The sequence below is a fragment of the Rhinatrema bivittatum genome, chromosome 3 (assembly GCF_901001135.1).
Source record: "Rhinatrema bivittatum chromosome 3, aRhiBiv1.1, whole genome shotgun sequence".
NCBI classification, from domain to species: Eukaryota; Metazoa; Chordata; class Amphibia; order Gymnophiona; family Rhinatrematidae; genus Rhinatrema; species Rhinatrema bivittatum.
The window spans coordinates 280,955,082-280,975,200 of record NC_042617.1 but is presented as its reverse complement, the minus strand read 5'-3'; the positions used below and the strand labels follow the sequence as shown (position 1 = coordinate 280,975,200).

General features: G+C 44.7%; 1 protein-coding gene across 4 annotated transcripts in view; it reads left to right on the top strand.

The window, feature by feature from the left end:
* BAZ2A (bromodomain adjacent to zinc finger domain 2A) overlaps positions 1 to 20,119 on the top strand; it is a 248,264-nt gene that overhangs the window by 131,878 nt on the left and 96,267 nt on the right. For all 4 annotated transcript variants that reach the window (XM_029594826.1, XM_029594828.1, XM_029594825.1 and 1 more), the window contains exons 16-19: positions 6,812 to 6,886; positions 7,190 to 7,352; positions 7,735 to 7,797; positions 8,714 to 8,858. In XM_029594826.1, the coding sequence (XP_029450686.1) occupies positions 6,812 to 6,886; positions 7,190 to 7,352; positions 7,735 to 7,797; positions 8,714 to 8,858 (446 nt within the window). The remainder of the gene's footprint in view (positions 1 to 6,811; positions 6,887 to 7,189; positions 7,353 to 7,734; positions 7,798 to 8,713; positions 8,859 to 20,119) is intronic.

Genomic DNA, 20,119 nt, shown 5'->3' with positions numbered 1-20,119 from the left:
TAGGCTTGATACTTTACTTTGATGCAGCTCCAGCACTGCTCTCTACATCAATGGCGGGGGTGGAAGGAAATTAGAACCAAAAAGTTACCAATAAGGGCCCTGGCCTCAGCAGTCAATGTAACAGATAAGTATGAGAAAAATAAGTGTGAAAGCTTGCTGGGCAGACTGGATGGGCCGTTTGGTCTTCTTCTGCCATCACTTCTATGTTTCTATGTATTTACTTCAGAGACGTTAACTATAATAGGGCAAGGGGAGAGTTATTTGGAGATCATTTGTATTAGAGACCTAAGGTAAAAGTTGTATACCTACTGTTGTGCCATGCTTTGCTGTACTCCACATCATTACTCATCGTATCATGGAAGGCTTAATTATATATGTTTCTGTCAACCTTGTCATAAGATTAGAGACGACACTGAGAGCATGGGGGGATTAGTTTCTTTTATTATGTAAAATTTGTTATGACTTCAAATGTCTGTGTATATGACATCATACTTATTTGTTATTTGGAAGTCAATAAAAAGAAAATTATAAAAAATAAAAAAACTGGGATGAGATCCCTCAGTGTGTGGGTCTTATCGACCGTTATCCTTCATTAACCTAGATTTAAAGATTTTGGCAAAACACAGTTGGTGGATGGCTTATTTATTCTGACCAGGCTGGCTTAATTCCTGGAAGAATGACATCTGATAAAGTCAGGAAAATTGTTAATATTATGTGGTGGACACAAAAAGAAGATATAGCCTCTCAGTTTCTCTCGGTAGATGCAGAGAAGGCTTTTGATATGGTACACTGGCCTTTTCTGTTTAAAGTTATGGAGAAGATGGGATTTGGGAAATATTTTCTGAGTTGGTTGGGAAAACTTTATCATGATCCCCAGGCGAATATTAAAATAAATGGCGGTTACTCTAATAATTTCTTAGTCGGGAGAGGGGCTAGACAGGGGTGCCCTCTATCCCCACTTTTGTTGGAACCACTTGCCATCAAGATAAGAGAAAATTCTGCAATTAGACAAGTAAATTGTAAAAGGTGCACACATGCACCCATAAGCGCGCATTTTGGGAATGTGAGTGAAAATCCGTTTGATTTTATATTGTGCATGCAAGTACATGCATACCATTTAAAATATCTCTACCGCGTGTATGTGTTGGAGCCTTTATACGCATACTTATAAGTGACTGGCAGAGCAACCCTGTTTTAAAGGGCCAATCTGACACTATATATATCAAGAAAGCGAAAAGTCAAGCGGAAGAAAGGATTGCCAAAGAGGTAAAGCGAGGTGACAAAACATTTTTCAGATACATCAGTGAAAGGAGAAAAGTGGTATACTGAAATTGAAAGGTGAAAAGGATCAATGGGTGGAAACAGATGAAGAAATGGCAGAAATATTAAACAAATACTTCAGTTCGGTGTTCACTAAAGAAGACCCCGGAGAAGGACCGTTGCTAGTTAACAAAAAACTGGAGGGGAGTGGAATGGATGAAACTCTATTTATGGAAGAGAATGTATGGGAAGAGCTAGGAAAACTGAAAGTGGACAAAGCCATGGGGCCTGATGAGGTTCATCCCAGGATACTGAGGGAGCTCAGAGATGTGCTGGCAGCTCCACTGCGTGAACTGTTCAATAGATCCCTGGAAACGGGAGTGGTGCCGAGTGATTGGAGAAGAGCGACGGTGGTTCCACTTCACAAGAGTGGGAGCAGAGAGGAGACTGGAAACTACAGGCCAGTTAGCCTCACCTGAGTGGTGGGAAAAGTATTGGAGTTGCTGCTGAAGGAAAGAATAGTGAACTGTCTACAAGTAGCAGAATTGATGGCCAGAGGCAGCATGGTTTTACCAAGGGAAGGTCCTGCCAGACGAATCTGATCGACTTTTTTGATTGGGCGAGTAAGGAATTGGATCAAGGAAGAGCGCTCAATGTCATCTACTTGGATTTTAGCAAAACATTTGATAAGGTCCCGCACAGGAGGCTTGTGAATAAATCGAGAAGCTTGGGAGTGAGTGCCAAGGTGGTGGCCTGGATAGCAAACTGGTTGAAGGACAGAAGACAGTGTGTGACGGTAAATGGAACTTTCTCTAAAGAGAGAGCGGGGATGAGCGGAGTGCCGCAAGGGTCAGTATTGGGACCGGTCCTGTTCATTATCTTTGTGAGCGACATCGCAGATGGGATAGAAGGTAAGGTTTGTCTATTTGCGGATGATACTAAGATCTGCAACAGAGTGGACACGCCGGAAGGAGTGGAGAGAATGAGACTGGATTTAAGGAAGTTGGAAGACTGGTCGAAGATATAGCAGCTGAGATTCAATGCCAAGAAGTGCAGAGTCATGCATATGGGGGTGTGGAAATCCGAAAGAAATGTATTCGATGGGGGGTGAAGGGCTGAAGTGCACGGAGCAGGAGAGAGACCTTGGGGTGATAGTGTCTAACGATCTGAAGTTGGCGAAACAATATGTCAAGGCGATAGCTAAAGCCAGAACAATGCTGGACTGCATAGAGAGAGGAATAACGAGTAAGAAAAGGGAAGTGATTATCCCCTTGTACAGGTCCTTGGTGAGGCCTCAACTGGAGTACTGTGCTCAATTCTGGAGACCATATCTCTGAAGGGGCAGAGACAGGATGGAGGTGGTCCAGAGAAGGGCGACCAAAAAGGTGGATGGTCTTCATCGAATGACTTACGAGGAGAGATTGAAGAATCTAAATATGTATACCCTGGAGGGAAGGAGGAGCAGGGGTGATATGATACAGACGTTCAGATACTTGAAAGGTTTTAATGATCTAAAGTCAACGACAAACCTTTTCCATTGGAAAAAAATCAGCAGAACCAGGGGTCACTATTTAAAACTTCAGGGAGGAAGACTCAGAACCAATGTCAGGAAGTATTTCTTTACAGAGAGGGTGGTGGATGCCTGGAACGCCCTTCCGGAGGAAGTGGTGAAGCCCAAAACTGTGAAGGATTTCAAAGGGGCGTGGGATAAACACTGTGAATCCATAAAGCCCAGAGGATCATAAAGCCTAGAGGACGGGAATGAAGAGAAGAGGCACGGGGTGGCTTGCGGGAAGGACGGCTAGTACCTGGTGATTAATACCCTTATTTAATAAACGTTCACAGGGTTAATGCGACTCCAACATTGCTCTATGCTTCAACAGCAAGAGGAAATGTGGAAAAGAGGATTTGCATTCAGGCAACAACCAACAAGGCTGCACAGTCTGGGTAAACAAATAAGCGTGGGAGTAGCTTGTTTGTTGCAGTGGTTACTACCCCAAACCAATTAAGCCTGATACTTCACTTGGAATGCATATTCAGCTCAACTCACTACTTCAACGGCAGGGGGAATGAAGAAAAGATGATTTTTAGTCAGACCACAACCAACAAGGACTGAATTGCATAGTCTGGGTAAACAAATAAATGTGGGAGTACCTTGCTTGTTACGGCGGTTACTACCCCGAACCAATTAAGCCTGATACTTCACCTTGAATGCATATCCAGCGTGGCTGTCTGCTTCAGCGGCAGGAGGGGAATGAGGAAAAGAGGATTTACATCCAGACAACATCTAATAAGGCATTGATCTGAGCAGCATGAGTATACAAACATTGGGGTAACTTGTCGATACAAAGGTTACTATCCTCAAACATTAAGCCTTATACTTCACTTGATGCAGCTCCAACCCTGCTCTCTGCATCAATGGCGGGGGTGGAAGAAAATTGGAATCAAAAAGTTACCAATAAGGGCCCTGAAGGAAATTGGAATAAAAAAGTTACCAAGAAGGGCCCTAAACTCAGCGGTCGGGGTAACAGAAAGGTATGGGAAAATAAGTGTTAGAGCTTACTGGGCAGACTGGATGGGCTTGTTGGTCTTCTTCTGCCGCCATTTCTGTTTCTATGTTTCTATATATCCCACTGTAAGAGGAGCACTTTCAACTCAGGGTGGGTTTGGGGGAGGTGGTATTACAAGGGTCTACAGACCCTTACATCCTAGGCAGACCAATGTAACACTGCCTCCCCAAAACCCACTCTGAGTTGAAAGTGCCCCTTTTACAGTGGATATATATATAGAGTGTCAGATTGGCTTAGCCCATTAAAAGAGTGTCTCTGCTATCTGTCTCTGACTCTTCCCCCCCCCTCCCCCCCAGTTTTCAGGATCCCTCTGGCCCAGACTTGTGCCTCATCAGGACCAGCAGTAAAAGTTACCTGCATAACTTGGCGCATGTTGCCATGTTCAGCCTTGCAAAATTCAGGGGGTTACGTGCATATGTCTTGGCCCCACTTCGGAACGTCCTTTCCCCGTCCGTTTTCTGCCTCCTGATTCTTGCACATGGGTATGTACGTGCGTATTTCCCGGCTTCTTAAATCTCGCATTGCTCACGTGCGGCCCACGTACGCGTGTATGGGGCCATTTTTGCGTGAGTAAAGCTTTGAAAATCTACCTGATTGGTTTTTGCATAGGGAAAGATAACTGCAAACTATCCCTCTTTGCAGATGATGATATCTTGTTTACTCTGACCCAGAACATTCCTTAGATGCAGTGGTGGGGAAATTGGGTAATTTTAGCAAAGCCTCTGGGTTTAAAATGAATTTGCAACAAATCTGAAATACTGAATTTATCCCTGCCTTCTCTTATGGAACAGGCCTTAAAAAGCAGGCATCCTTTTCGATGGGCAATCCACAAAATTAAGTACCTAGGAGTTAATACTGGTAAATGGTTGAAGGATTTTTATTCACTGAATTTTCTTCCCTTACGGAATAATATTGGGAAAGAATTAGAAAGTGGGAGTGATCCTCATTCTCATGGTTGGAAGGATTGTGGTGATGCCTAGGATCGGAAATTTATTTCACACTCTCCCGATACCACTTCCTAATTCCGTGCTAAAACTATGACAGATGAGGGTATTTGATTTTATTTGGAAGCGGCATCCTCCAAGAGTAAAAGGAGTGTGATGTATAATTTAAAGGTGACTGGGGGTTCCCATTCTTTGTTGGTACTATGTTGCGGCCCAACTTCGAGCAGCTGTAGATTGGTTCAAAGTAGATCATTCTAAGCAGTGGGTTACTAAGAAGCAGTATTGGGTGGGACATATGCCTTTACAAGCATTATTGTGGCATCCTCGGGATACTTGGAGACCATTAGGGGAACTTGCCCCAAGTACAAGTAATACACTTAGGGTCTGGAGGAACTGGCGTGACAAACTAGTAGGACACACAATTTATTTTTCTCATCACACCTGTTCCACAATTTACTATTCAACCTTTGTAAGTCCTTGGGGAAATTTAAGTTATGGAAGGCATGCGGGATCACACGGTTGGACCATATTTGGGAACATGGGGGGATTGTGACATTCAAAAATATGTGTAACAGATAAGGCTTACCTAGGGAAGAGTTTCTCTCCTATTTACAAATTTGTCACTTTTGGAAGAAGAGAAACATTGATTCGCAGCTCTCATTCGGGAGATCTTTTTTGAAACGCATTTGTGATAAAGCGGATAAAGTCAGAGGGTGTGATATCTAAACTATAATATAGCTGTGAATGAAGCCTCAGTGGTGTCTCCCACATGGGAGAGAGACTTAGGGGAGGAACTTTCTGAGGAGGAATGGGCTTCATTTATTCTAAAGACAAGCAAATCGTCCATTTCTTCCTCTCTGACTGAAAGCAGCTATAAATTATTATTTAGGTGATATCTGACACCTGAAAAATTGCACAGCATGTATCCAAGAATGGCTGGTTGCTGTTGGAGAAGATGCTCACAAGGGGGACTTTCTTTCACATTTGGTGGGAATGTGGGGTGATTAAACATTTCTTGAAGGCAGTAGGTACTTTGAGAGTAGATATTGCAAAGGAGCAGATAAACTTAGATCCGAAGAATATTTGTTAAACATTCTTCAAGAGAATCTCAACGGTAATGCCCAAGTATTAGCCCAACAGATCTTTATAGCGACCCGGTGTGAGGTAGTATTGTCTTGGAAACTTCCAAATGCCCCTAGGATGAAGGCAGTAGTGCTTCATTTGGATAAAGTGTGTAGGATGTGTAAATTAACAGCAATTAAACATCGTAGACTGCACAAGTTTGAATGGGTTTGGGGGTTATACTTTTCTTGGCTCTCTAACCCAGATAATAGTTATTATAGTGAACAGTCCTATAGAAACATCTTAGGCCTATTTGAGCTCTTTGAGATATAAATTGCAATGTATGTCTTCTAGGGTGATTTAAAACTAGATAGCATTACTGTGTATCATGACCAGGATAACTATGTGACTCCGAATCATATTGAATTTCTTCAGTTTTCTTTAATATTGATGATATCTTCGTAATTTGACATGATTTATTAGTCTGGGGTTGAATGTACTAAAAATGAGGGGGGTAGGTGACATTGTGGATGAGATGTATTGGGAGAGGGAGTTGGGAGGAGGTACTTGCTTTCTGTGTGCATATAATTGCAAGATTTAAGTATTGTTTATCAGGATTTCAAAATCTATGTATCCTTAGTTTTGACCTACATATTCAGGATGTCCTTGTGTGGCCTTTCTTTTCTAATTATAAAAAAAACCCCTGTTTTAAATCTGCAACCTGTTAGTTCCATGGCATGTCCTCTGGCACTTGTACTAATTGAAAGGTCAAATAATCATTCCTGTTAACTTGTTCCACCCCATTTATGGTTTTATAAATCTCTCTTATATCCTCTCTTAGTCGTCTCTTCAGACTGAAAAGCCCCAACCTGTTGAGCCAACCTTCATAAGGGAGCTGGTCCATCCCCTACCATAAGTTCATATCATCAGCACCCTTTTTCCTCTTCTTAACAAAATTCTATATTTTCATTGCAGCGAAATCGACAAGAGTCTGGAGAACATGTCCAATTACAGGAAGAACAAATGGATCATCGAGGGGAAGCTGCGCAGGTAGTGGACCACAGCAGACAGTGCCTAGCACGATAATGTTGTTCAGTCAGAAGCTTCTCCACCTGCCTCACTTCCTTCTCTCTACCTTGTATATAGCTATGGGTGGGGTCTGCAGCAGCCTCACAAGGAGTGCAGCAATTATAGTGCAGGTGTGAACTATTAACCCACTGATGACTGCAGCACCCAGTGTCCATGTATATTTAGGTACTAGGGTCTGTACAGAGGCTGCACAACTGCAGGTATTACAAGAGACACCTGCCTTGCCAGCAGGATATTTGTCATTTCATGTCTCCTTCCCTGCAGGCTGAAGTTTGCACTGGCGAAGAAAATGGGGCGTCCAGAGTCAGAGGTAACGGGCTTGGCGGAGGGACAGCTGCGGCGCAGCTCACGTATCCTGGAAGAGGATGATGACGCAGAGCCAGAGAAGGAGGAAAGTTGGGCGAGAAAATTCCGCAAGGATTTTGAGGTGTGAGGAGGCAGTGAGAAATGGAACACAATGGCCAAGTGTGCAATCAAAAGTACAAATAATACTTGACTGGGGAGCAGTTGTGATTAGTGACCTGAGAGGGGCGTGTTCATCTTTTTGGTAGATTAGTATTTTTTTTTAATAGAAACGTGATTTGTTTAATTGGTAGAAAATTGTATTTCCTTAGAGACCCTGGTGGGGGGAAGCTAGGCATGTTGGGGACCCTCAAGCACCGAAACAGAGAAAATGTCAGCAGAAAAAAAAAACCAAAGCACTTTGTTCACTTCGTCTGCCCATTGAAGCAATAGAAAGTTATTTTGACTTTTTACATTTATTGTAATAGTTCACCATTTTGTTTGCCACATATCTTCCTCTTTCTCAGGGTGATAGCCCCTCCGCAGCCAACATTCTGGAGATGGAGAAGCAGATTGAAAAGCTGACCAAGGTAACAATCAGCTTACAAATGCAGGTAGCCATCAGGTCCCAGTGTCTTCAGTTTCATAAATCTGCATAGCAAATTAGAACAAAAAATTATTGCTCATTAGCAACTATGATTTGCCTTGTTATTCAGTTCCATTCTTAATTTTATACCATTCCTTTCTAGTCAATAAACTACCCAAAGCAGCTTGCAACAATTTCAGATTCAATCCATATTACAAAATTATCAGACATAACTACAATAAAATCAATAAATGCTATAACAAAATCTGTGATTACTCAGGGCTATAAGCATTGGAAAACATCTGTTCTGTGCCTGGTAACTTTGAGTGAAGCCTCAGTCCACATTCCTTATAAAAGTAGCTTTCGCTCTTATGCAGCGCTTCTCCTCCCAGTTGGCGCCATTCTGACACGAGCCACTTGTGTGCATGCCATCGTCCCTCTCCACCCTGCCCTTCATACTGCCATCATCACATAGCGGTAAAATCTGCTTGGTACCTTGTTCATGCAGAGTTTACCAAGGATTTTCAAAGCAAACGTATGCGCATAAGTTTGCTGTGAAAATCCTTGGGTAATTGACCCTGTACAAATAACCTTGCATAGAGTTATACCTCCTCTTTGGAGGATGTGACTTAAGCATAAAAAGTATGTGCCTAAATTCCAACTGTGCCCCTGGAATGCCTTTCTGTAGTTCATGTAAAAGGGCATTTGCTTGTAGCAGGGTTACATATGAATTCCAGGCTATTTTAGTAGAGCCAGTTTTATATGCGCAAATGGCTTTGAAAATCGTTCCCTGAAAGTTTATCACCTTGTCTCCTTACCCTCCACTGTATCCAGGAGGAAGAGAAGCGAACCCCCCCCCCCCCCAGCCCTTTGCCTGCGTGCCTAACTAGCCTCAACCAGTCTCTTTGTCTCTCCCCCAGCGCCAGACTTTCTTCCGAAAGAAGCTCCTGCATGCCTCACAGAGCCTGCGTGCTGTCTTGCTGGGGCAGGATCGCTTCCAGAGGCGCTACTGGGTCCTGCCTCGCCTGGGAGGTATCTTCGTGGAAGGATCGGATCCTACACCAGGTATGTAAGTCTTTGAGCCCCCAGAGGGTACTGGTGGACTTTGCGTATTGATGTTGGCGCACAATGTAGCACTCAAGATTTATTGATGTGTATTATCCAGCTGCGGTTATCGTGCTAGAGCTGTGGCGCAGATAAACATTGTGGTGGGGCTATGATTACACAGTGGTGTGGTTTTCTCTGGAAGTTTTTCACAGAGGTTTTCCATGAATGAGGTCCCTTTACAATATCTATGAATAAGATTGTGTAAGTATTCACAAGTTGAGATAATTATAAAATTTAAAGGATTTTTGGTATTAGCTGAGTTTTGTTTGCTGCACATCTTTAAACACTGAGGGAATGGGGAAGGGCTTTTAATGCTTTCCAACATACAGAATATTGGAAAGAATGATGTGCACTGGATCGATGTTCATCTGTCTGAAGGCATAATAACTCTCCACATAAAGGAAGATAATTCATCAAATTTGGCAAGCAGGAAGAAAATATAATTCCCTGTATGTACCCAGATCAGTCCAGACTCCTATGTTTTTCCTCCCTGCCAGCAGATGGAGACAGAGAAAGTTTCACTGACACTGTACATAACCCAGTGTGTCACCTGCAGTCCCTGAGTATTTCTCTGTCTCCAGCAAATGGTAGATGATGTAAAACCTGCAGTTTGGAGAGAAAGAAAAAAAAAAGATTAAAAGAAAATTCTGGATCCTCCCAGGGGATTGTGAGGTCCTGGTGTGGCTGCCCCCCCCCCTGGTTTGAGGCAGACAAGTTGGTGACTCCCTTTTTTTTTTTTTTTTTTTTAAACAGTTTTATCGAATATACATAAGTATACATATATACAATATTATCACCAGTTTAACATTGAGCCCTCCCAATGATACTTTTCCCCCCATGTACATTACAACCATGCTTTATAATAAACGGTACGATGAAAGAACCGGGCTTGTCCAGAACTGTGCTCCGAATCCTCTATTCAACGCTGTGTGCGACTCTTTTCCCCTCTCAGCCAGCTGGCGGATTACTTATCCATTATCAGGTACTTCTACAGCGCAATGTCCATACCCTAATATTAACCACCACCAGTCATCGAGAGTCACATAATTTGCGCCACCGAAGGTAAGGATCCCAGGTGGAATGAAAACATTTCATATTCTGGTGCTTTTCCGATGTCAGTTTGTTCATCGTACAGACATGAGCAAGTCTCCTCAGTACAACCGCAATTGTTGGGCTGTGTGCCTGCTTCCAGGCTTTTGCTATCTCAAGTCTGGCTGCTATGCAGGCTTGAATACAAAAAGGGTGGAGTTGAAGCTTCCTGCCCTCTCCTAAAGCATTTAACAACACCATCTCCATTGATAAGTGCACTTTATGAGCTAAAACTTTAGAAATCATGTCCTCAATTTGTTTCCAGAGTGGTACAATGCATTCCCCAGTCCACCACATATGTGCGAATGTTCCCAAAGTTTTACAGCTCCTCCAACATTGTCCGTCAAACTTGGGAGCTATTTTCATTAGCCTATCTGGTGAAATGTACCATCTGTATAAAAGCTTATACCCATTTTCAACCAATATAGAGGATATCGAGGCCCTACTAATTTGATCATAGAGAGCCACCCAGTCTTCTGAGGACACCTCTCTGGGAAGGTCTCCAATCCAGGCCTTATTACAATTTGAGGTAATACTGGGTCTGACATTTAACAATTTATACATTTTTGAAACAAGGCCCTTAAATTTAAATGGGGCAGAGCAAAAAAAGAGTCGAACAGAGTTTTTCCCAGACTCAAGTTATCTTTAATGTTTTTGCTCATATAGAAATGGGTCACCTGTTGATAAGCCAAGAATTCTGATGTCGGTAGTTGGTATGATGTACATAAAGACTCAAAAGACAATATGGTGTCCCCCTCCCCACATTTGCTCAAGACGTTTTAGCGCTCGGGTTTTCCAAGCTTGAAAAGAGAGTGCTGGGAGGCTGGGTAAAAAGGTGTTGTTATGGAATAGATTGGTTAGGTGACGGCAGGTCTTATTGCCCACCAATTTCCCCTTCCATCTTTCCCAAATCTGCAAGGTATGTCTGGTAGTGGGTAACATGTGAGGGCAAGCCTTCCAGGTTTTCCTAGGTTGCCAGGGTATAGATTCTAAAGACATCTCAGGCATGTGTGATTGTTCGATGATGGCCCAGTGTTTTAATTCCTTAACATTGTGCCACGCTACCAGGGGTCTCATCGGGGCCGCTAAGTAGTACCATGGAAGATTAGGGACGCCTAGCCCTCCCTCTAGTTTATTTTGGTACAGGATATAGGAGGGCGTCTTTTCCAAATAAAACTGAGAACTATTTTTGCCAGTTTTTCAGTCCCTTATTCGGAATGGGAAAAGGCAGGGATTGAAATAGATATAATAGCCGGGCAGACTGCTGGGTTATGCCTCCCTTCCAGCAGATGGAGTCAGAGAGAAACTGAAAAGCACCCCCTAGATAATCTAGTGTGCCACCTGCGATCCCTCAGTATTCTCTGGCGGTCTGATCCTTCTTAATTTTTAATGATTCTTGAATAGTTATTAGGCACATTTGGTGTCTATCTTTATTCCTCTGGCTAGATCAACTTACTGCAAGTTTAAAAAAAAAAAAAGTTATATATATATTTTTGACATCGTTTTGATCTTTCCCAGGCAGGCAAGGCTAGGCAGTGCCTATGGCCTCTATACCCGGAGAAATTTGCCCTTAAACGGTGAGGAGGGAGATTTACCGGTGGGCCAGCCCCTCTCCTCCCTCTTTGACAGACCCAGAGACATTCCCATTCCTCTGATGGGTGTTGTAGTTGCAGGGAAGCTGTCCATAGCATTCTTACCCAACGACCGTGCGATTACGCTGTCCAACCTTGCCAGCTATATCCGCCGTCGAAAAATTACCTCAGCTGGCCAGCTACTCAGGTTGCTCAGCCACATGGCATCAACTGTCCATGTCACCCCTATGGCCTGCCTTGCCACGAGAGTGACCCAGTGGACTCTGAAATCCCAGTGGCGACAAGCTACTCAGCTGCTGTCATCCATGGTACACATAACCAGCCAGCTTCGTCTGTCCCTTGCCTGGTGGACATACAAAGCCAACTTACAAGTGGGTCTTCCTTTCCAGCAACTGGCTCCTCAGGTGACGTTAACTACGTACGCCTCCAACCTAGGTTGGGGAGCCCATGTCCAAGGCCTTCAAACTCAAGGGACTTGGACAAAAGCCGAAGCGACCCATCAAATCAACTTTCTGGAGCTTTGAGCGATGCGGTACGCCCTTTATGCATTTCAGGATTACCTCTCCATTAAAGTTGTCCTGATTCAAACAGACAACCAAGTTGCAATGGTGGTATCTGAACAAACAGGGGGGCACGGGCTCTTATCTGCTTTGCCAGGAGGCAGCACAGATTTGGGCCTGGGCCTTGTCGCATTCCATTCTTCTGCGAGCCACTTATCTAGCGGGCACACAGAATGCACTGGCGGATCGCCTCAGCCGATGTTTCCAGCCCCACGAATCGTCTCTAGATCCCTCGGTTGCAAGCAGAATCTTCCACAGGTGGGGTCATCAGAGCATTAACCTCTTTGCGTCCAGTCAGAACCAAAGTGGAAAGCTTCTGGTCCCTGCACAGGGATCGGCATGCACAGCCAGGGATGCCTTCGCCTGTCCCTGGAACAAAGGCCTGCTTTTATGCGTATTCTCCGATTCCGCTAATAAGCAAGACTCTCGTGAAGCTACAACAGGACCGGGGCTTAATGATTCTCATAGCCCCATACTGGTCACGCCAAATCTGGTTTCCCATACTTCGCAACCTTTCTGTCCAGGACCCCATTCGCCTGGGCACGTCACCCAACCTTCTAACACAGAATCACAGCAAGTTACGTCACCCGAACCTGCAGGCCCTCTCTCTGACGGCTTGGATGTTGAAAGGCTAATACAACAACCACTCAACCTTTCAAGTGATGTATCTCAAGTCCTAGTAGCTTCACGGAAGCCTTCCATGCGAAAATCCTACCGCTCTAAATGGAAGAGATTTACCTTGTGGTGCACACAAAAGGGCTTGGATCCTTTTTCTTGCCCTACATCGAGTCTGTTGGATTATCTCTGGCACCTCTCGGAATCTGGTGTCCAGACATCATCTATCCGAGTGCACCTTAGTGGCATCTCTGCTTACCATCAAGGAATAGGGGATGCCCCGATAATGGCCCAACCCCTGGTGAGTCGCTTCATGAGAGGCTTAGTACAGCTTAAGCCTCCTCCACGGCCACCGATCGTGGCATGGGACCTCAATGTCGTACTTACAAGGCTCATGCACACTCCTTTTGAGCCCTTGCACTCCTGCGAACTCAGATACCTTACATGGAAAGTTCTTTTCCTAGTAGCCATCACATCTGCTTGCAGAGTGAGTGAGTTACAGGCCCTTGTGACCTACTCACCCTACACAAGGTTCCTCCATGACCTGGTGGTTCTCCGCACTCACCCTAAATTCCTTCCTAAGGTGGTAACTGATTTCCATTTAAATCAGTCTATAGTCTTGCCCACTTTCTTTCCAAGACCTCATGCTCACCCAGGTGAGTGAGCTCTCCACACCTTGGACTGTAAGCATGCGCTTGCGTTTTACTTAGACCACACTACAGCCCACAGGAAGTCTACCCAACTCTTTGTCTCTTTTGATAAGAACAAACTTGGGAATGTGGTGGGCAAGCAAACATTGTCAAACTGGTTGGCAGACTGCATCGCATTCTGCTACCAGCAAGCAGGCCTTCCACTACAGGGACGAGTCTCAGTCAGAGCAATGGCAATGTGAGTAGCACACTACCATATAGTACCGATTGCTGACCGGCAAGGCTGGAACCATGGAGCTCTCTCCACACCTTTGCAGCTCACGTCTGCCTGGACAAGGCTGGGCAACAGGATTCCGTCTTTGGCCAGTCTGTACTAAGAAATCTGTTTCCAGTGTAGGAACCCAACTCGTCCTTCCTCGACCCGCTGTGTATTTCAGGCTGCCTCATCCTTGCCAACAGCACCCCAGTTGTTGTGCCTGTTGTACATGTTCGGTGCTGCTTGGCCTCATATGTATGACTCAGCCTGTAGCTTGCTATTCACCCATATGTGAGGACTACCATCCTGTTTGTCCTGGGAGAAAGCAAAGTTGCTTACCTGTAACAGGTGTTCTCCCAGGACCTTTGGGTAGGCGCTAATTTCTGAAAGCAAAATGTGTGGCTTGGCTGCACATTTTGTTTTCTGAATCGCGCGGGAATACCTAATAGGGCCATCAACATGCAGTTGCATGTTGCGGGTGCTATTAGGTTCAGGGGGTTGGACGTGCGTTTTCGGCCCCTTACTGAATAAGGGGTAACGCTATCGTGTCGAAAACGTGCATCCGTCGGAGCGCACTGTACTGTATCGGCCGGATAGATAGGCAAGCATCACTAATATATCAAAAGATCACTTATGTTTTCCGTAGATCGGATCACCTCTTTGTAGATCAGATCAGCTCTTTGTACTGTGGAGTGGTTCAAAGAAGGGAAGTAAGGCGCCTCAGGCTACAGTTGTGCAGTGGCTGAAGGAATCAATCAAGTCAATTTACATTTCTAAAGGGTGCCTGCTGTCAAGGGGTTTAGAGGCACACTCAACTCGTTCTCAGGTGACTTTCTGGACTGAGTCACAACAGGTGTCTCTGCATTAAACTTGCTGGGCAGCTACTGGGAAGTCGTCGTACACTTTTGCTAGGCATTATCGCATGGATGTCGGGGCTCCAGTTTCTATGTGCTTTGGTGAGAATTATCCAGGTCCCTCCCAGTTTAGTGGGCTTAGCTACATCCCAGGAGTCTGGACTGATCTGGTAAGTGCAGGGAAAGGAAAATTGGTTCTTACCTGCTAATTTTCGATCATGTAGTACCACAGATCAGTCCAGACACCTGTCCATTTACTGGAGGGGGAGAGTCCACCACTCGTACTGTTGCTTTATATATAGTGCAAAGTTGTTGGAGGTTTTCAATGCTGATCACTTATGTTAAATTTAGGAAACAAATTTTCGATTGTCTTTTTGGGCATCTTCACCTTCTTCCAGAGGGTAGGGAGTTTGCTTAGAAATTTATGATTGTTGCTGTCATCTTGACTTGAGTACAGGTCAATATCAAGGGCCTGCAGGTGGCACACTGGGTTATGTACAGTGTCAGTGAAACTTTCTCTTTCTCCATCTGCTGGAAGGGAGGCAAAACCCAGGAGTCGAAAATTAGCAGGTAAGAACCAATTTTCCTATATCTTGGATGACTAGAAATATCACTTTCCTAGCATGTAGCCAGATGGACTCAGGACCAATGGGTTATGTGCTCCCCTGCCAGCAGATGGAGACAGAGTCAGGTTTCAAAGTTGACGTCACCTTAAATACAGCCCTGCAGTGACCTCAGCCATTCAGTATCTCTCCATCTCCTAGCAGCGGTGGCTGCTAGCCCCACACCAGCAGTGGTGTTTAGCGGGATTGCAGCACTAGTTCGAAGGAGAAGTTTACCTTTAAATTGGGAAAAAGATTGAACCCCGCTCTCCTGCGGTGATACCTAAGGGTCCCTCCCCCTGTTGAGAATTCCTGGGGTGATTTCCGAGATCCCTAAGAGGTGTGCCTTGGTCCGGTAGCCGGTTCCCGGCGTGGACTTTGCTGCTGAAGCAGCTGAAAGGCAGCAGGTGCAGGAAGCCGTGCGCGGCGGTGATAACCTAAGCCCTCTCCCCTCGCAGCCGGAGACTGACTTTGTATTCAGCCGGTAAGCACTGAGACCAGGTAAGCAGAGAAGATCTCCTCTGATCCAGAGATAGGGAAGGGCTTTGGTAAGTCTTTCCTTCTGTTTCCTTGCTCTGCGCGCTGTACCGACGTCGTTCCCGTTAGGGCAAGGGAAGGGGGCTTCCGAGTGGGTTGAGTGGCCCCCTGTTGGGCTAGACCTCGCTTCAGGCTCGGTGGATACTCCACATGGCAGGCCACGGTGGCACCATCTTGCACATGATTTGGTGTGGCAACATTTTCTCCCCTTCGTCGGTACGCACTGTGCGGGCCGGCCCTTGTGTGCCTAATGTGCGCGTAAATTTTATCCCACTGTTTTTGTTTTCACCATATACAGTATACACGCTTGCACAGCGTTAGAGTATTCAAACCAAAGAAGAAAGAAAATTCCAAACAAAGAAGAAATCTTACCTTTCCAGATGAGCCCTGCTCTACTGTGGTGATACCTAAGGGTCCCTCCCCCAGTTGAGAATTCCTGAGGTGATTTCCGAGATCCCTCAGAGGTAGGCCTCGGTCCGGTAGCCGGTTCCCGGCGTGGACTTAGCCCCCGGCAACGGGAGCGGCTGAGAGGCAGCGGGTGCAATACTCAGCGCAGCGGTGAAGGTACTTTTTCCTCTCCCCCCGCAGCCAGAGACTGCCTGCAACGAAACTGGGAAATGCCAAGACAAGGTAAGATAGAAAACTTTCTCTAAGTCTCCGAGGCTTGGATAGCCGCACAGCCTTTGGAAGGGTGGTGTTAAACGGACCACGGGCAGCCTCCTGCCCCGATCAGGAGTAGCTTTTGTACTTCCCATTGGATCTGAGTCCATCTGGCTACACGCTAGGAAATGGAGAAATTACTTGCCTGATAATTTCATTTTCCTTAGTGTAGACAGATGAACTCAGCATCCCACCCTTGGATGCCCAAGAACTGTGCCAAGGATTCGCCCGTGGATTGGATATCAAATCCAAGAGATTATGGGTAAGCCTTTATCCAGTCCCTAGATCAAGGCACCTATATTCGTACTGGGGTTCAGTGTTTTATTTGTTGAGTACAGTTACGGTTATCCGTTTTTAATCATATTTTTAATCAAGTTTTTCACTAGTGGGTCCCTTGTGTCGTTTGAAGAGAATACTGAAGAGCTGAGGTTACTGCAGAGGTGAACCTAGGGTGGCATCAGCTTTGAAATCTGACTCTGTCTCCATCTGCTGGCAGGGGAGGCATAACCCATTGGTCCTGAGTCCATCTGTCTACATTAAGGAAAACAAAATTATCATGTAAGTAATTTCTCCATTAGCAATAACATCTCAACAGGTGATTTATTTTTTAATCTTTTCTTTGGGGTAGTTGCTTTGGATTCTCCTGAATTACTTCCCCCTTCTGTCACATCCCACACTCTTGCTCCTCCTTTGGTGTTGAATGCCAAACAAAAAAAAAAAAAAGAAAGGAGAACCTAAGGTCACTGGTTTGAGCAGCAGAAGCCTGAGCCTTAGACTTGGTAGAGATCTGTCCTCTGAAGAGTAAGTGGCTGCCTTTTTGGGGGGTTGTTTTGCTTGCGGCTCCAGTCTCCACTGGAACTGAGTCGGGGGGGGGGGGGCGCTGTGTTTTTGTGGAGAAAGCTGGAGGGGGGGGGGAACTATGGCTGCAGGTGATCTGCGTCAGCTGTGGGGCCTCTCTGCTCAGCCTGCTTTGTGGTGGTGGAGGTCCCAAGATTTAGGGCAGCCAGGCAGGGCTAATCTGCTGCCAGGGATACTTTAGGCAGAGTCCAGTGAAGAAGTGGTTTCGGCGGGAGCATCAGCCATCTTGCGTCACATTCCCATGCTGCCTCCCAATTCACAGCTTCAGTGGGGGACTCTGGTAATGGCAGATGAGGGTGTTCTTGCTTTTGTTCCAGCATGGGTGCCCCCAGTTTCAGCCTCCCCAGGTGTAAGCAGTGGCGTAGCCAGAAATTAATTTTTGGGGGGACCCAAGGTTAACATGGGTGGGTGGTTGACATAACAGTGTAGGCTCTACTATTTGTACTCTTATCAATAAATAAAGAGTGCATCTGACAATAGATTTCTAAGTAGTTTCATCATGAGTGATGCTTTAAAATATTTTAATTCTATTATTTCAAGCACTTACCAGCATTAAAAATACCTTAATATATATTTATTTTATATTTATTGCAGTTTATAAATAAATATCATGTAAAAAGTAACAAGTTTAATGGAAACATCAGATTCAATTACGTATTAAAACAAATATAAATGTATTCTTTTATGAAACCTCATTCCAAAAATGCAGAAAATATAACTACAATAAAACAGCAATAATCATAATCATCATCATAAAATTTACAACAGGTGCAGAACAGACTAGGACATGCAAAAAAATATATTCAAATGCTGGTGCAACCTTATCTACAAAAAGGCAGCAAAGGCAAACATTACACCAAGCCCTAGAACACTAATACACAATGTATTGGGCCAGAACAATCCGAACTGCTACAAATCCCTACAGAGAAACTACACGCTAGCCAAAATACTGCACTTCTGTTACACATGCGCAACACAGACAGAGCCTTACCTAATACAAAATAAGCAACTACAAATTAAAAACAAATATGCAGACAAAACTGAAATTGAAAGCCTAAGAAACCAGTCTCAGACTCTATGAATAATGGAATACTGAAGAAACGTTAAAATACAAATATATAACAAATGCTCATTCCCAAAGGTGGCATATTCCAATCGCTGAAAGGCAAAATATATATATTTTTTACCTTTATTGTTTGATTTTCTTTTTCTTTTTTTTTTTATTGTTTTCAAATCAAATAGTAAGAGAATAACATCTTGCAACTGTAAATAGAATGATGAAATACAGAAAAGAAAAAAGAGAGAAATTTATCTCGTAATAACATTATAGCACTATACAAGTACATATATATCGTAATAGTTAACCATCTTTTTCATCATTCTCCAAAGGAAATAAGAGAATAGAAGGGCCAGTAACCTAAGCGAGAATATAAAGGAAATATCACATTACATCTACAATTGGCTTAACGGTGACAGTAGACCTTGTTACTGATCATTTCTGGGATTGATGTAATCCAGGAGAAGATACTAAATTTCCACTCCTGGAGTTTAAACTCCTGATTTTATTTTTCTAATCGGTTAGTCCCAGTCTTTGTTCCCTTTGTCTGTTTTTTCCTAATTCCTTTTCCAGGATCTCTTTTATTCTTTCTGTTTCTTCTCTTTCTTCTTGTCTTCTTTCCTTCTTCCTTCATACATACACACAGATTCCCTGTACGTACCTGGATCAGTCCAGACCGTGGGTTATGTCCCCAATCCAGCAGATGGACTGATCCATGGTACTACAGGAACGAAAATTAGCAGGTAAGTAATAATTTTCTTTTCTCTCTCACATGCACTCTCTCAAACACATGCTTACTCTTGTACGCTCTCTCACATACACACAGGCTCCCATTTTCATATGCTCTCTCTCACATACAGGCTCTCACTCATAGGTTCCCACACACACACACACACACACACACACACACACACACACACAGGCTCTTGCTCTCACATGCAAGCTCCCATTCCCCCTCACAGACACACACAAGCTCTCACTCTTATACTCCCTCTCATACACAGGCTCTCACATGCATTTCATTTTCATTTCATTTTATTAAAATTTGTTGATCACCTATCACAGAATAGGTCTAGGCGATTCACAATAAAAACAAACACAATGTAATTTGATAATGTACATTACAGATAGCAGACAATACCATTAATCTTCAAGGCTCATACACCCACACAGGCTCTCATTCACACAAGCAGGCTGCCTCTCCCACACACACAGAGGCTCCCGCTCTCAAACTCTCACACTCAGGCTTCCACTTCCACACACACATATGCTCCCTCACACACATACATACAGCTTCTCCATTCCCTCATGTTCTCACATACACACTCCTAGGCAGGCTCCCATTCATACCAACACCCCTCCTCCCCAAGGCAAGCTCCCATTCACAACAATACCCACCCCCCCAGGAAGGTTCCCATTCACTTGCAGACACAAAACCCAGACAGTCTCCCCATTAGGAGCAGAAGGGGGAGCCCGTTCTGCTGCTGCTCGTGTGTCAACCCCTGCGCTATTCAAAACTCTTGCAACTAGTACTTTCTATATGCTGATCTCGTGTAGATAAGAAGTGCTAGCACACTAGGAGGAGCAGGCAAACAGGCTTTCGACAGTCTGATTTCTCTTCTCGGCCGCCGGTGGGATGGGGTTCACCAGTGGCCTCACAAGGCTACCTTCTCTTCGGTTGCCAGTGGGACAGGGTCCTTCAATGGCCTCCTGGGCCATCTTCCTTCTTTGGCCGCTGCTTCACTGGGTGTGCACATGTGGTAACGCCTCTCTTCTTAGGCTACCGGTCCGGGGCAACACTAAGTGGGTGAGCCTAAGCTCAAAATAAGTGGGCCATGGCCCACCCAGGCCCACCTGTGGCTATGCCACTGGGTGTGAGTGCCTCGTGT